General features: G+C 48.8%; 1 protein-coding gene across 3 annotated transcripts in view; it reads left to right on the forward strand.

Annotated features, from left to right (window-relative positions):
* The first annotated feature begins 7657 nt into the window (after window positions 1–7657).
* Window positions 7658–15342, forward strand: part of BAZ1B (bromodomain adjacent to zinc finger domain 1B) — a 41261-nt gene continuing 33576 nt past the window's right edge. For all 3 annotated transcript variants that reach the window (XM_059486700.1, XM_059486701.1, XM_059486702.1), the window contains exons 1-2: window positions 7658–7864; window positions 14112–14228. In XM_059486700.1, the coding sequence (XP_059342683.1) occupies window positions 7752–7864; window positions 14112–14228 (230 nt within the window). In that variant the 5' untranslated portion in view covers window positions 7658–7751. The remainder of the gene's footprint in view (window positions 7865–14111; window positions 14229–15342) is intronic.

Consider the following 15342-nt stretch of genomic DNA (forward strand, 5'->3'; position numbering starts at 1 on the left):
CGGGATCTAATCAGCCAGGCCGGGATCTAATCTGCCAGGCCGGGATCTAATCAGCCAGGCCGGAATCTAATCAGCCAGGCCAGGATCTAATCCGCCAGGCCGGGATCTAATCAGCCAGGCCGGGATCTAATCTGCCAGGCCGGGATCTAATCCGCCAGGCCGGGATCTAATCAGCCAGGCCAGGATCTAATCCGCCAGGCCGGAATCTAATCAGCCAGGCTGGGATCTAATCCGCCAGGCCAGGATCTAATCCGCCAGGCCAGAATCTAATCAGCCAGGCTGGGATCTAATCCGCCAGGCCAGAACTCAGCAGCATCACGATGGGGGAGGGGAGGGGGGGGTGGCTTCTCCTTCCCACTGCCCGGTGGCTGCGGGCGAACTCCATGGTGGTAAAATCTTGGCCGAGCAGGCCCGGCCCAGGCTGCTTCTGGGGGCTGGTGGACTCAGCTTGGCCCTGGGCTAGCAGCAAGATGTTAAAAATTGGAGCCATGGCCCTGCTCACGGCACTCCCTCCCCTGCCCAGCAGCCGATGGGAGGGGGCTGGCAGGTGCCCTGGGGGAAGGGGCCCAGCCTGGGGCAGGGGCTGCCCGGCCTGGCCAAAACAGAGGGTCAGGGTGTGTTACCTCTTTGCCAGCTGGAAGATAAACAGGAAGTTCCCAGGTTTCTTTCATCTTTAACATATTTTTCATAGAGGTGTGTACAAGTTTCCAGTGGCTAAAAGTTTTGCATCGCTTCCATAAATGTCTCCCATGCAAAACCAGGACATTGAGGCACCATGTACCTCAGCTGGGGTCACCAAGCTTCTGCAAAAAGAGAAAACCGATGGAATAGCAGCTTGACATTGCCTCCCCTTGGCCAGCACTGAGTGCTGCAGGGAGAGCTGTAGGATTGGGCCCTTAGATGTGTGTCTCTGGTTTCTCTCAATTCCCCAGTCACAGAAACGCAGCACATAAGAAGGAGCTTCCCTGCCCATTCCCCAGCCTGAAATAAAATGCTGGTTTTAGGCCAGAGCAATTTCTTACCATGTAGAGGACAGCAAAGAGAGAGGAGAGGACCCTTTCCCAAAGGGATCCTTGGGTACCAAAGGGAAGGTGGTCTGGTCAGATGCAACGGCCACCCCTAGGCTCAGCAGCCTACAGGACCCTACTTTTTGCCCATATGGGTACAAAGGAGCTCCCAGCACATGCAGGAAGCCCCATGGCTGTGACTGACCCACGGCAGGATTTTCCCCTTGAAGACATGCAACTGTGAGCAGGCGTTTCCTACCAGGAATTTGGGAGGATTGGAGCTGAGCTGTGGAGTAGGGTTTGGCTGTTGCACACTTTTGGTCCAACTGCCTGTGCTGCAGTGCCAGTCCAGAACCCTTGACTCAGGAGCTATCAAAATGTGCTAATATTGCTGGCTTGTCCTAGGATGACTTTATGATACTAGTATCCCCAGCCATCTGTTCTGTTTATGCTGAATATTAAGTTCTGCACCTTTAAGACTGGTTCCAAGAGCGAAGTGGGGGGGAAAAGAAGCACAGTTTGTTTTCAGAAACTGCACTCACTTCCCCACATTCCTTCTCATGGATTGCATTGTCTGCAGCATGGGACAGACAGTGGGAGAGAGCTCTCCTTTTACTTTTTTTTTAGCTAGCTAAGGCAGAGAAGTTCCCCAGACTGTGGCTTTTCTTTTTCTTGGAACTGATCAGCACTTCTCTAGACTAAAATCCCAGAAAAACACCAGGAGCTCACACCTGTGGCCCAGCCCACTAGGGCCGGGGCATGGCATCTTCCAGTGCAGGAGAGACTGATAAGAGACTGAGTGAACGGAGCTACACCCAAGAAGGACTTTCTGAATTTGCCATGTCTTCAGAACAGTGAGGAGTTTTAATGTTTAATATTTTTTATGCTTTTGAATACTTTGCTTGTTAAAGAACCAAAGAAGGTTTTTTTCCGCTTTTCTCCAAGGAAATCTTTTACCAAACCAGTAGGGGGAGGGGCCACTTGAATATGCTTTCTAGAGGGACTTCTTTGGAAGTTGCCTCCCAAATTTGCCCTAAACCAGGACAGACTCTGATAGTGAAAGATTTTGTGACCAAAAATATATAAGGATGTATATTTGCACCTGGGATGGCCATGTACTGCATGAGCAAGACCACCAGCTTGAAAACATGCTTCAGGTTCACAGGTATGGAGTAAAGCCAGAGCCTTTTGGTCCAATTCAAATGTTCACTGATGTTAGAAAGGAACAAGATTACATCTAGCATCTGGATTAACTCCAGGCTGGAGCAGGAGAGCTGATTCAGACACACCTGGGATGTCATCACCAGCAGCGAAGAGAAAGAACATCTGCAGGTGTCCCATGGAATCTGCATCTGTTGTGTGTGCTATGAGCCAGGAGCTGGGCAGTGTTCACTGCTTCACTGGGAGAAGGTCAGTGATGCTGGTGATGTTTGGGGACATTCCCTAGAAGCCTGTTGTTTTCCCACCCCTGGGAGCCCTCAGGTGCTGCTATGTCCACTCCACCAGGAACCTGCCTGCCTGTCAGGGACACAATGTCACCTCAGCATCAGGCAGGCAGCCAGTTCCATTGGAAGTGACTGACTGCAATCAGTCGAGGAAAATAGTGTCAGAAATTTTATCACAGTCTCCTGGGAATGTATCAAAGCAGCACCAGGCTCTTAATAGAATAAGTACTGTAAGCTGTCCTGCACATAGAAGCAGTAATGGGGTACGGCTTCCTGCAGGAGATAGTTTGATGTATCTGGACCATTTCTAATGAAATCCTCCCTGAAGTCCCCTCCTTGTGGCTCTTCCAGGTCCTCCAGGATTAAACAGCTCTCTCCTTTTTCTCTGAAAGACACAAGGCTACTTGCAGCTCCAAATGCAAAGCCCTGTGGGAGCTCCCCTGTGGAGAGCATCAGTGGTGACAGCAGGGTGGCAGCCTTGGCCACCCACTCACAGCTATGTCCTGTTCCCAAATCCTGTGTTATTTATGGAGGCCCTTGCCAGCACAATGTTCAGACAGCTGGCACTGAGTAGTCCAGCACTGTGTAGTCCAGCAGGCACTAGGGTGAGGGCAATCCCTGATTTTGGATCCTGGCAGCTACCTGGGGTGAGGGGAGAGGCATGTTATGACCCACATGGCCAAAATCACATTTAGGATCAAACTGACCTTGGAGCACTTGGGGCAGAGTTGGCTTCTGCTGGTTCACCAGCCCAGAGGAGCAGTAACTGGGAAGTACCTATTGCCCTGGGAAGGATGGGGAAATTAAGAAATTGCTTGAAGATGTAGGAACATAAGAGGAAACAGTTTTCAAGCAGAGATCACAAGAACAGCTGACAGATCAGCAGGACGCTGTGCCCACAGATTAGGCACATTGACTCCCTCCTGTGTCAGTACAGAGAAAGTCCATGACCCAGAGAAGGGCTTTGCAAACCACCAGGTCAAACAACGAGTGTGTTTGGAAGCTGCTAGGAACAGCATCAATGCAGTACCTCCTCAGGTGCCCTCAGGCCAGGCAAGAGTCAGACCAGCAGCATGGCCAGTCTGGACAGACCCCTGTGTCATCTCTCCCACCACTCACCAGCTCCTCGCTCCTCTGGGTCACAAACTCAGTCTTGCTCTCTAAACACGCATGTACCAGACTTGCAAATCTGCTTTTGTTTCTGAAGAGGGAAAATCTGAGAACCTCCCCAGGGTCACAGCTTCACCTCCTACCTACATTCAACTCATTCAGATAAATCCACTTAGTTCCACCAGCAATTAACAGGAGTGGAAGGTTATTTCAAGTGCGTCCAAATGCTTTTATTTCCTCTATGTCCACTGCTGGTGAAGGCGAGGGAAGATGGGGACTGAGGGAAAGGGCAAGAGCAGTTAAAGGCTGTGAGGAACAAGGGGTCCAATGGTGATTTCCATCATGTGCTCCCTGCTGGAATGCTAAAGGCACCAGCCATGGCTGAGAAGAGGCAGCCAGTGGTAAGGCTTCATGACAGTGAGCTCCATCCTCATAAGGATGCTTTCATTTGACAGTGACACCAACCCATTGCTGGAGTTTCTGCCATCAATACACACCCAGGAATGCCTGCCTGCTCAGCAGAAACTGTTCTCACAGCTCACCACTCCAGCTTTGGTATCTTCCAGAACAGGATATATCACCAGACCGTGCAAATGTCACTTCCCTCCCTAGCAGAACGAATTGGGATGATGATGAGATTTTCCTCTTCAGACAACCTCTGGTGTGTCTGGAGAACAGCTGCACACACTGTCCAAATGCAGGAGTGCCATCTCCTAGGCACTGGAAGACAGTATACAACAGCCTTGGAAAACCATCCTGGAGTATCTCAGAGCTCCTGAGGCTAAGAAGCTGCTGCTACGGGCAGGTACCACCCATGAAGAGAAACCCAACCTTTGTGTGCCTCAGCAAGCAGCTGCAGGGTCAATGAACAGCTCTCAGGTCAGTGCATGTTTAACCTGTGCCAGGAACTACATACAATTTCCCAGCTTGAAAAATGACTGGGGGACACCAGACCTTGACCAGTCCTGTATTGGCACTGGAAGGTTGCCATGCCTCAGATCCCAGTGGTTTGCTATGGAGGAACAGGGACACGGCTCCACAGCGGATGTGCGGGGACAGGCACCTCACCCTCCCATCCCTCCCCGTGGTTCTGCTTCCCTCAGCTCCTTGCCCTGCCTCGGGCTCCTCTGAGGCTGCTCCCTGTCCAAGAACTATCCCTATGCCTGCTGCCTCCCTCCCTGCATGCTGCCATTCCCCAGGATCAGACTCCTGATGTGTCCCCACAGTGTCAGAGCTACAGAGTAGCCATATTCACTCAACACTGCTTTCCAGCTAAGCATGTTCTTCCCACATTATACTGCTCCACAGGTCCGTATCTGCTCCCCATTCTCCCTCAGTTCATTACACTTGTTTTCCTTCTCCTCCCCACTTTCCCCTCCAACCCAGAGGGCACATAGAATTTCAGCTCTCTCGGGGTCTCTAGCTGGTCAGTGACCCTGAGATATGTCAGAAAGTCTCTTTTCCCAGCCCAGGGGTTGAAGAAGGAGTCAGAACTCTTCATTTCTCGGTCTCAAGGTTGTTTATTGTATCTTATCTATAAAATTCTTTCTTCTGACCTGCCGAGGTCTGCTCAGCAAGACAGTCAGAGGCACTCTGCCTGCCCCCGGGCAGTTATCTTTTTATACTAAAAACTACGTATACAATATTTACAGTTACTTTCCAATACCTATCACCTATGTTAGACAGTGAGCTTCTACTCTAAACCAATCAAGAGTGCCAACATCACAGCAGAAGATGGAGGCCAAGAAGAAGGAGAAAGGCTGGATGTGCCCAGATTCCTCCATCTTGCCCCCTGAACCCCTATTCTAAAAACTCCAAAAAATCTATTTTTTCACCCTGTGATAAATACACTATCATTCTACTTAAACTGTCATGGCTTGTAATTCTTCATATAAGGTTGGTAATTGTTTTTTCCAAGGGCTAGATCAAAGGCACAGGGGTCCTGGGCTCTGTGCCAAGGTCTCTAAGCCCCCAGACAGGGGCTCGAGTCCTCCAGGGCAGCCAGAGGAATTTCCTGGGTTCCAACAAGCTCAGGTACTCTAATTTCTGACAAAATAACATGGAATGAAGCCAAGCTCCACGTGAAGTCACACAAGAACCTGTTTCACTGGCTGTGAGCTGACTGTGCTTTCAAGCAACTCTTACAGCCCCTTACAGGGGTAATGGGAATCCTCAATAACCATTCTTACACTCACTGATGGATTTATGGCAATACATATCTCTTCTGGTACTAAATAGAATCATAGAATCATGTGAGGGGATAGGCTAGAAGGGACCTTGAAGACCATCTTGTTCCATCTAAATAATGGACACGGACACCTTTGACTAGATCAGGTTGCTCCAAGCCCTGTCCAGCCCAGCCTTGGACGCTTCTAGGGATGGGGCATAACTTCACTGGGAATCTGTTCCATTGCAGAATACTACTACTGGTACCAACAATAAAGAAAGAGTGAACACTTATGTTACAGCATTACCCTTCTTTCTTGCCCATTTACAATGCTGTGGAAAATACACTGGACTTCTGATTCCAGCAGACACTGTGCTCCATTATGCAATTGCTGTGTTCCAGGGATACTTACAGCCCAAACTTTTCTCCAGAATTACACAACACATCAAATGAGTGTGCACCCAGGGAAGTTAAATTATTTAAATACTTCACCAGCAGAAATTATGAGATCCTCATTACTATAAAGCAATCTAGTGAACTAATAATAATCTGATTATTACATCTACAATTATTATATCTGGAGAATACTGTGTGAGATCCAGTTACTCTCCTGTCTTCTAGGGAAATGAATGATACCATTAATTCTTTTGCTCCAGAGCAGGACTGGTCCCAGTTCATACATTCCCTTGGACCAAATCACCCAGCATAAACAGCCCTTTACAGGCAGGGGGTAATCTGAGTGTCCAAGTACCTGACATAGTGCATGGTTAGATTGGGTATTGGGAAAAAAATCTTCCCTGTGAGAATGGTGAGGCCGTGGCACAAGTTGCCCAGAGAAGCTGTGGCTGCTCTATCTTTGGGAGTGTCCAAGGCAAGGCTGAACAGGATTGGAGCAGCTTGGTCTAGTGGAAGGGATCCCTGCCCACGGCAGGAGTTGGAACAAGATGATCTTTAAGGTCCCTTCCAACACAAGCCATTGTGGGATTCTATGATTCTAAGCAGTTTTCCAGGGCTGCTGCTTCTCATCCTGAAGCAGCCACTACAGGGCTGTAAAAAGCAGACCTAGTCTTCAGTGCCATGAACAGCACAAACCCAGGATCCCTGGAATGTATTTGCACAGTAAACACAAATCTCCTTTCCAATCCCTTGGAAAGAGCTATGAGATCACAGCTTCTGCTTTGACTGCTGCCGCCCCTCCAATCCCCAGTATATGTTCATGCCACAAAATCTCCCCACACATTTCCTATGAAGAAAAAGAAAGCCATAAACCCACAAAACCCAACCCACAACTCTCTAATTTTTGTCTTTCCTCCATTCCCAGGAGCAGCACCCACGGGGTGGCCGAGCCTCTCTCTCCACTGTCCCAACAGCCCCCAGGCCGCAGCTCCTGGCTCTTCTTCAACCTCATCCGTCCCGGAGGCCGCCGCTCCGCCTCCCCGCAGAGCGGAGGGACCCAGCGCCGAGGGGCCGCTGAGAGTTCGCACCGGCGGGCCCGGCCCGGGGCTTCCTACGGGAGCGGCTGCGCCCGCCACACAAACCCCCACAATGCCCCGCGCCAGACGCGGAGGACAAAGCCTGGCGCGCGTCCCCGCAGGGGTACCCGGATGGGCGCGAGGCGGGGCGGTGGCCGGAACGCGCTCTGATTGGTGGTCACAGAGCTAGAGGGGGCGGAGTACCCTGTGATTGGTCGCCGCGCGGCAGGGGGAGAGGGCGGATAACGGGGGGCTACAAAATGGAGCCGTGCGCTGCGCCGCCACTTACATAACGCGACCTCTCACCCCACCGCGCCGGCGGGGCGGGGCGAGGCGGCGCGATCGACTGGCCGTGACACCAATCCGCAGCTGGCGGAGCAGGCGCCTAGCCAATAGACTGTCGGCACCGCGGCGCGGGGGGTGGGTGCTGCGGGGCGGGGCGGCAGGGTAGGGGCGCGCGCGCGGGGCCGGTCCCGCCGCTCGCCGTGAGGGGGAGCGGAATCTCCCGCCATTTTTCAACCGTCCCGCCCAGGCCCCGTCGGGTCTCACCATGGCGCCGCTACTCGGCCGCAAGCCGTTCCCGCTGGCTAAGCCATTGCCGCCGGGGGAGCCGGGTGAGGTGTTCGTCATCCCCCACACGCAGGAGGCCTTCCGCACCCGCGAGTATCCGCCACACCGGGGCGCGGGGGGGCCGGGACGGGTCCCGGGGCCGTGGAGCCGAACAAAGCGGTGGTGGGGTCGGGCGGGTAGTGGGACCGTGAGGAGAGCGCGGCGGGCGCTGCCCTCGGCTCGGCGGGATCGTTGTTCCCTGAGGAGTTCCGGAGCCTGTTCCGGGCGGGCGGGGGAAGTGGGGCAGCAACTCCGCGGGGCTGGAGCGGGCGGGGAGCGGAGCTAACGGGGACCCGGCACCGTCAGAGCGGGCTATCAGAGCAATTCACGCACTCCCGCGGGCCAGGAGCACACTGCCGCCGGAGGCTTCCGCAGTCCTTAATTTCTAGAGAATTAAACAGCGGTAGGAGCTCTCGCTGTGTACATCCCAGGCTTTCGTTCCGAGCGTATCTCTTCCTGGGCTGCTTTTGCATAAAAACCAATTTTTAAATTTTTTTTTTTTTTCCTCTGCGTGTGACAGCCTTTGATCGCAGGAAGTGGCCGTAGGCCAGACTGGTGTCTGACAGAGCTGCGCGGCAGCAGAGTTACTGACTAAGTCCGCAGCAGGGCTGAAGGGGCAGGACCTCGGCGCTGTAACGTGCAGACTTGCTGCTGCAGAAGGCTGGGTTGGTGTTTGTGTTATAAAAATCAGGATCTGAGTTGAGAACTAAGGAAGGGCTCTAAGTAAGAGGGAATGCATGGATATGGGAAGGAAGTGTTGGCAGTGTGGAAGACAAAGGGGCTCCAGAACTTCCATATCCCCTGTGTTGAAGAGTGTCTTGTTTCTGCAGTGAGCAGAACAGGTAGAGGAAGCCCCTAGGAAGGATTAGGTGGCCTTTGAAGAGGAAATGCATCTCTTGAGTGCAGGTAGCCATTGTTATATGTACTCAATAAAATATTATAAAAAATTCTAATGTAGCCCAGTAAAACAAGTTAGGTGGAGTGTTGGAGACATGCTTTTTAACTGTGTTTCAAATTAAAACATGCAGTCTGTGATGCCAGCCTGCTTTTTTGGTGTGTGCAAACTGAAAGTAGCTCAGTCATCCACCTGATCAGGCAGTTCTATATTTTTACCTGTGAGGAGTGATCAGTGATCAAAAAGACGAGTTTAAGTCTAAATACTACTTTTATAAATAAGACATGGCTTTAAGGGCCATCTGCCTTGTCAAAACAGCACAGGGGAGCTCTGGGGCTCCTTCTGAAAGCACCATTTTGTTAGATGGCTCTTGTGGATCGAGCGAGTAGGTGGAGGACATGTTTCTGCAAACACTTGGGGGGGGTATTAAAATTAAGGGGGGGGGGGGGGGAAGATAGTTTCTCTTCCTGAGAGAGGGGGGTGTTAGCTGTAGGATTAGAAGGAAAGAAGAAACCAAGGCAAGCACTGAGGTTCTGGAGAGGTGCTCTTTTCCTGGAGGAAGTATTTCATGGGGTGCTGTGGGAGGCAGCCTAGCATGTTCTAGAAAGTTCATCTTGGCAGACAGACGTCATGAGGCTAAAAAGAGAAACCAAGCAATGTTGGGTTTCTGCTTTGCCTTGTTGACGGTGTATAATATATGCTAGGCCAAAAGTGGAACAGAAAATTGCAAATGAGCCAGTGAGCTGGAGGGAGATATTACCCAAGGAAGACTTGGAGGGCATTTTTGGTCACTTCCATTTATCCTAGATAGTGTTGAGGAGGAGTGGCTCTGGTAGATGAGAGAGCCTACTAAGAGTGTGCCAGGAGGTACCTAAGTTTTCACCCAGTGTTATTTATGCCAAGATCTGACAGAATATATTCTCCTGAATTGTCTTCTGTCTTATTGAAGATAGAAAATTATTGATCAGCTCTTGCTCTAAAGACTGTTAAGGTCTTGTACTGCACAGCTACAAGTGAGGTGTTTGAAGGACACCAAAATTTCTTAAAGCTTTTTTGTTGTTGTTAAAATTTGCAGCTGCAGCAGATTGGGTCACACAAAAAAATGGAGACTGTGGTGGCATGCATGAGGAGAGACATCTTCCCCTTGGGTGTGTGTTATGGAAGTGTTTGGTAGCAGTGGGAGTGGAATAAGCTGGTCATTGGAGTTGAGGTGTTTGTTTGGCCTTATTTTCCCTTGTAGCTTTTTGTGGTTTCCTTTGACTGCCAAATCCTGCAAAAACCTTATAAGAGAAGTCCTGCTGTGTAGAGCCCTTTGCGTCCTGGCAGAGCCTTGGGTCCTGCTAGTTGTGTGGGTGTGGGGACGGCAGATTGTGGGGCAGCCAGGGATAGACTCATCCCTGCAGGAGCTCAGTGGGATCTGCTCTGAGCTACCTCAAGTGTCAGGACAATGCTTTGGATGTGTACAGTGCTGTTGCCAGTGCAGTGGATGCTGAGTATTTGCAGTCTCCCAAATACCCAGTGTATACCCTGGTGAATGGTCAGCTCAGCTGTGGGTATGTGGGTCTGCTGCAACATGGTTTGGAAAACTGCTGCTGGATCAGGAGATAAGCTGGGTTTAGAGAGCTCAGCCAGCCTGGGCTGTTCCAGCCAAAGCTTTGCCCCAGCTTCCAGCACATGGTTTTGGGAAGCTGTGTTGTCTCCTCTCTGGGTAACAGCCTGCTGTCCTTCTTTAGTTCATACTCCCGTATGGTATCAGCGCAGGGAAGAAGAAGGGTTTGGCAGGTTAAAGGCTGCTGCTCTCTTCTTCACATGTGATACTGGCCTGACAAACTCTACCTGGAAGGTGGCAGCACAAAGACACTGTTGTGTCACACTCTCCAATTACAAGAAGAACTTTGCTACACATCCAGGGAGTAGCACCTTATAAATGTACCCACATTTCTGGGAAGTTTACCTTCTTGGCTGATGTAAGTGCAAACAATTCAGATGGAGTAAAACTTTTTTGAAGTTGATATTCATACTCTCCCAGAAATTAGTAACTGAGGAAAAAGTAAACGTTTTATTCTGTCAGCAGTTGTTTTGTGCAGTGGTTAGCTTGGTTACTTTTAGACATCTTTCTTTAAAAAGGTCCCTTTTTTCTACTGTAATTTTGTTTGTACTTTAATTTTGACATCTTTCTGCATTGGGTGATCTGCAGTGGGATGCAAACAGATGTGATGTATTAACAGCTACACAGTGGATAGTCAGCTCTTTCATTTAATATACATGTTATTCATAACTTTTTGGGCAGTGTTTGCAAATAGCTTGTGTCCAGGATTTTATTTATTCCTGTGTTGGAAATTTTTGGCAGTGGAGGCTCCAGTTGTGTAGAGAGGTGGATTGATTATGGCATACCAGGGGCAATGATGACTTGCAGTCCTAGATCAGACCTACTGAACAATCTGAAATTTCTTGGGTTCGTTTCCAGTCTGAGTGGAAAAGACAAACTGTGTATATGTAGTGGAAAGTTTGAGCTATAGTAAACTTTGCAGAAACATCCTCCTGCATTTTGGCTTTGTGCTGGCCCCAGGAATTCAAAGCAGGACCTGATCTGGAGCTCTTGGCAGAGCACAAAGGCAGGGTCAGCGCTGTGGGACAAGTCTGGAGCCCTGGATAAGGAGTGTGTCCAGCGTCAGATGAGCTGACCAGCTGGAGGTGGAATTAAATTGCATGGAAGAGGCAGATCTGAGCTGAACAGGGAATGACCTTATCTGTCACGTCTAAATTCCAGGCTTGTCTGGGAAATGTGAGTCCTGATATGGTGAGGTTAAGCCTGTTCTCATAGGTGTGGATAAGGAGTGGAACATTCGTACGGAAAAGTCTCTTGGATCTCCCTACTGATATGGGCAATGATGTTAGGGGAAAAAATGTGTCATTCAGTTATTCCACAGATACACAGAAGGAAACCAAGGGAAGAATGCAGAGGGATTGCAGCAGGATGAAGCTGAAGATGGCTGCTGCTCCTGCATTTAAGCTTGTCTGCTGTGATGATTTGATTTGGTTTTAAGGCTGTTCTTAGTGGGAAAGGCACAGGAATAAATAGTGTTATGGTTGCAACTTAGTCATTATTAAAGTGATTATTGAATCATAGAATCTCAGAATGGTTTGGGTTGGAAGGGATCTTAATGCTCATCTTGTTCCACTCCCTGCTGTGGCAGGGACACCTTTCAGTAGACCAGGTTGCTCCAAGACCTGCCCCAGGGATGGGGCAGCCATAGCTACTCTGGGCAACCTGTTCCAGCCTCAAGTTGCTGTAAATTCAAAGAGAATTCCTGGTTTCTTGTTTGATTTAATTTTTTATATTTTTTTTCTCTCCTAGCTCAGTATCACTATAACAGGCATCACAGTGTCACAGTGGCACTCCTGGGCTGGTCAGTGGGGCTTTGCAGATGAGCTGTGATTTTTTTCCTTGCTCCACCGCAATGATCACACTTCCTCCCCCTGAAGCACAGAACCTTTTGTTTCTGTGAAAAATTTAGCGTCTTTTAAACCCTAAAGAGGGTAAGAATGGACCAGAGGGCTTGAATTATAGTAGGGTGATGAATTGTCAGGTCTTTTCTTCTGCTGAGGAGCAGGAGACTCCACAAGCAGGACAAGCTGAGAGACCACGGGGTTTCTGCTGGAGTTTGCAGTGTGCTTCAGGGAAAGGGAGTACTGTGGCAGACTTCTGGAGTTGACTCTTCCTGGTTAATATCCTTGCATTGATCACGGGGCAAGATTGCTACGTCTGCAAGTTACCTGTACATCAACACCCATAATGCAGCTGCTGTACCTTATTATGCTTTACCTTGGGGCTGTGAGGAAACATTTAAGGAAATTTGCTTTGATGGAATTGTAATTCCTAATAAGAATCTTAAAAAAGAAAAAGAAATAGGTTGGTCACACTACAATGTTCTGGAATGGCAAAAGGTGTGAGACACACCAAGTGCTTTTCTGTGACTGGTGGCTCTGTCTGTGCAAGAGCATAGAGCAATCTGCTGCTCCCACAAGACTCTGCAAATCAGTGCTGGTGCGGCAGTGGGCTGAGCTGTGGCTATACCCAGTGTGCCTTATGCTTCATGCTGGCTTTAGCACCGGAGGGCATGTGCAGGAGAAGCAAAAGGTGCTTTTCTTGCCTCTCTTAGAATGTCTCCTCATAACTTCCCATTAGAAGGCATGTGGCATTGATCATGGGGCAATTGGTGTGGATTTACACCACACTGATAATTGTGCCTTGCATCTTCTGTCCATAGTGAGTGTGAAGTAGCTGCTCTCTGTTTACCCTGACTATTAATTACCACCCAGGCGGAGCAGGGAGAGCAGCTAAACATGCTCACAGCAGAGTAGCTATTGCTCTCTGCACCCTGATGGCTTGCTCAGGCAGCCTTTAATCATGTTATTCCACCTGGAATAACATAACTTTGAGGGAGGTTGTGACAGAGGAGTGTCAGCACCAGAAGCGTGAAAGAACAAGAAAGAGAGGGACTTTTTGCAAAAGCATAAAGTGACAGGACAAGTGGGAATGGTTTCAAATTAAAAGACAGTAGGTTTGGATTAGATATTAGGAAGAAGTTCTCTGCTGTGCGGATGGTGAGCTCCTGGCATAGGGTGTCTAGAGAAGCTTTGGAAGTGTTCACGGCGAGATTGGACAGAGCTTGAAGCAACCTAGTCTAGTCCCTGCCCGTGACAGGGGGATGGAGCAAGATCGACTTTAATGTCCCTTCTGACCCAAACCATTCTGGGATCCTGTGATTCCATGAAGGAAGTGATGTAGTTGGTGAGAGAGCTCCTCATTTTGGAATGCAGAAGGCTGATATTTTTGGAAATCAAAGGAAAAAAATGGCCTTTCTAGGGGTTTCAGTTTCAAATAGGTTGCTTTTTTTCTTTTGTCAAAAGATTGGGGGTGATGGGTAGCCTGGTAATTTGCATCTGGATTTTGTAACACCACCATAAAGCATTAGTACTAGCAGTGTCACAACAGTTATTGCCAGGAATGTAGCAGCAATCCATGCTGTACTTCCTGCATGTGCCTGTGACATTGGTTGTGCTGTTTTCTAGTGTATCAGCCTGGAAAAGCTGAAATAAGCTAGCAATGCTGTGAAACCTTCAGCCATCTGTGTTCCCCTTGTGCAGTGCAGCTGAGCTATTGGTGGTGTGGAACCTTTTGTGCCAGGATGAGCAGGACGGGCATTTTGGCCTCAGAAAGCACCAGCACATTTGATTTAGCGCAACATCCTCATGGTGGTCACAGGGTCAGAGTGTGTTGAGGCTCTCCTTGGCCTTTGTACGCTCCGGTCATAAGAATTGATTAGAGTTTACTGTTTTGTGCTATGGTGATTGTGGTTTCCACTGCATAAATCCTGTTTTCCTGAGCTGCTACTCATACAGAGAGTACGAAGCACGTTTACAGCGATACAGCGAGCGGATCTGGACGTGCAAGAGCACAGGAAGCAGCCAGCTGACACACAAAGAGGCTTGGGAGGAGGAGCAGGAAGTTGCTGAGCTGTAAGTACTGGTGGCGACGTGGGTTTGTGCTTATCTTTAGGTGTTGGGGTGTAAGAGTGGGCTTGGGAATGTGTGGCTAGTCGGTGAGGTGAGGTAAGGAGATCTGGGGATTCTGGAGTTAAAAGCAAATGAAGTCCAAATTTTAAACCATCACTAATACAATTTGGTAATTTACTTATTTGGTGTTGTCTCTTGGTATTACTTGAACCAAAATAGTTCAGCATAGGGCACTTGGCATATTTTAAAGCCCCTGGAGTGTTGGGAATATTTTAGAGGGAAAAATAACAGATCTTGAACAATGTACAGTCAAAATAGAATAAAAGGAGTCAGTTGAAATGTATGAGATCAGCCAGGTCTGCACCTGTAATTACTTACTCTAGGTCTGCATTAGAGTTGTTGCACTAATTTAAAAAAAGTTGTAGCGAGATTTTGGAGAATCTACTCTACTTGAATCAACGAGAGTCCTTGTTCTGTGCAAATTGTGTTCCTCTGGGCTGCTGTGGCCCTGACCTTCTCTAGCCCACAGGAATCCTTGGATGAAATCCAGCATGGCCCTTGTCTTAGAAATGAATTTTCTGTAAAGGTGCAAGTCCTTGTCTCAACCAACACATATAATTTATTGTGTGATTACCAAATCATAGGAATTATGCTAAACAAGTGATATATTTCTCCATTCTGTCAACTTATGACTTGGACTTCTGTGACTTTTTTTTCCCCAGGATAAAAACTGTGGACAATGTCAGTGGTGTCACCTAAGAGGTGGAATTTTCTGCTGCTTCTCTTCATGTTTCTGATCCATTGGCAGAGTTCACAGCCTTCTCCTAAGGAAAAAATCTCCATCATTTGTGGTTAATCACAATCTTAAAGTCAACAAATAAGAAGCCCATTTGCTAATAGTCCTAATTTCTTTGAGGGGTGATACACTACTGCCTTCAGGCATTGCTCCCTGGTGTTCTTGAAGGCAGCTCCATAAACTTAAAATCCTGAGTTGAAACTCAATGGTCTGCTGCTACTTTCTTTTGGTTGTCCATGTTGGATTGATTGACCACTTCTGGAAACATTAAGAAATGTCAGTGAAATAGAAACAGGAGATTTCTCAAATTTCTCAATAACA

This window comes from Ammospiza nelsoni, chromosome 21 (genome assembly GCF_027579445.1).
Source record: "Ammospiza nelsoni isolate bAmmNel1 chromosome 21, bAmmNel1.pri, whole genome shotgun sequence".
Taxonomy (NCBI): Eukaryota; Metazoa; Chordata; class Aves; order Passeriformes; family Passerellidae; genus Ammospiza; species Ammospiza nelsoni.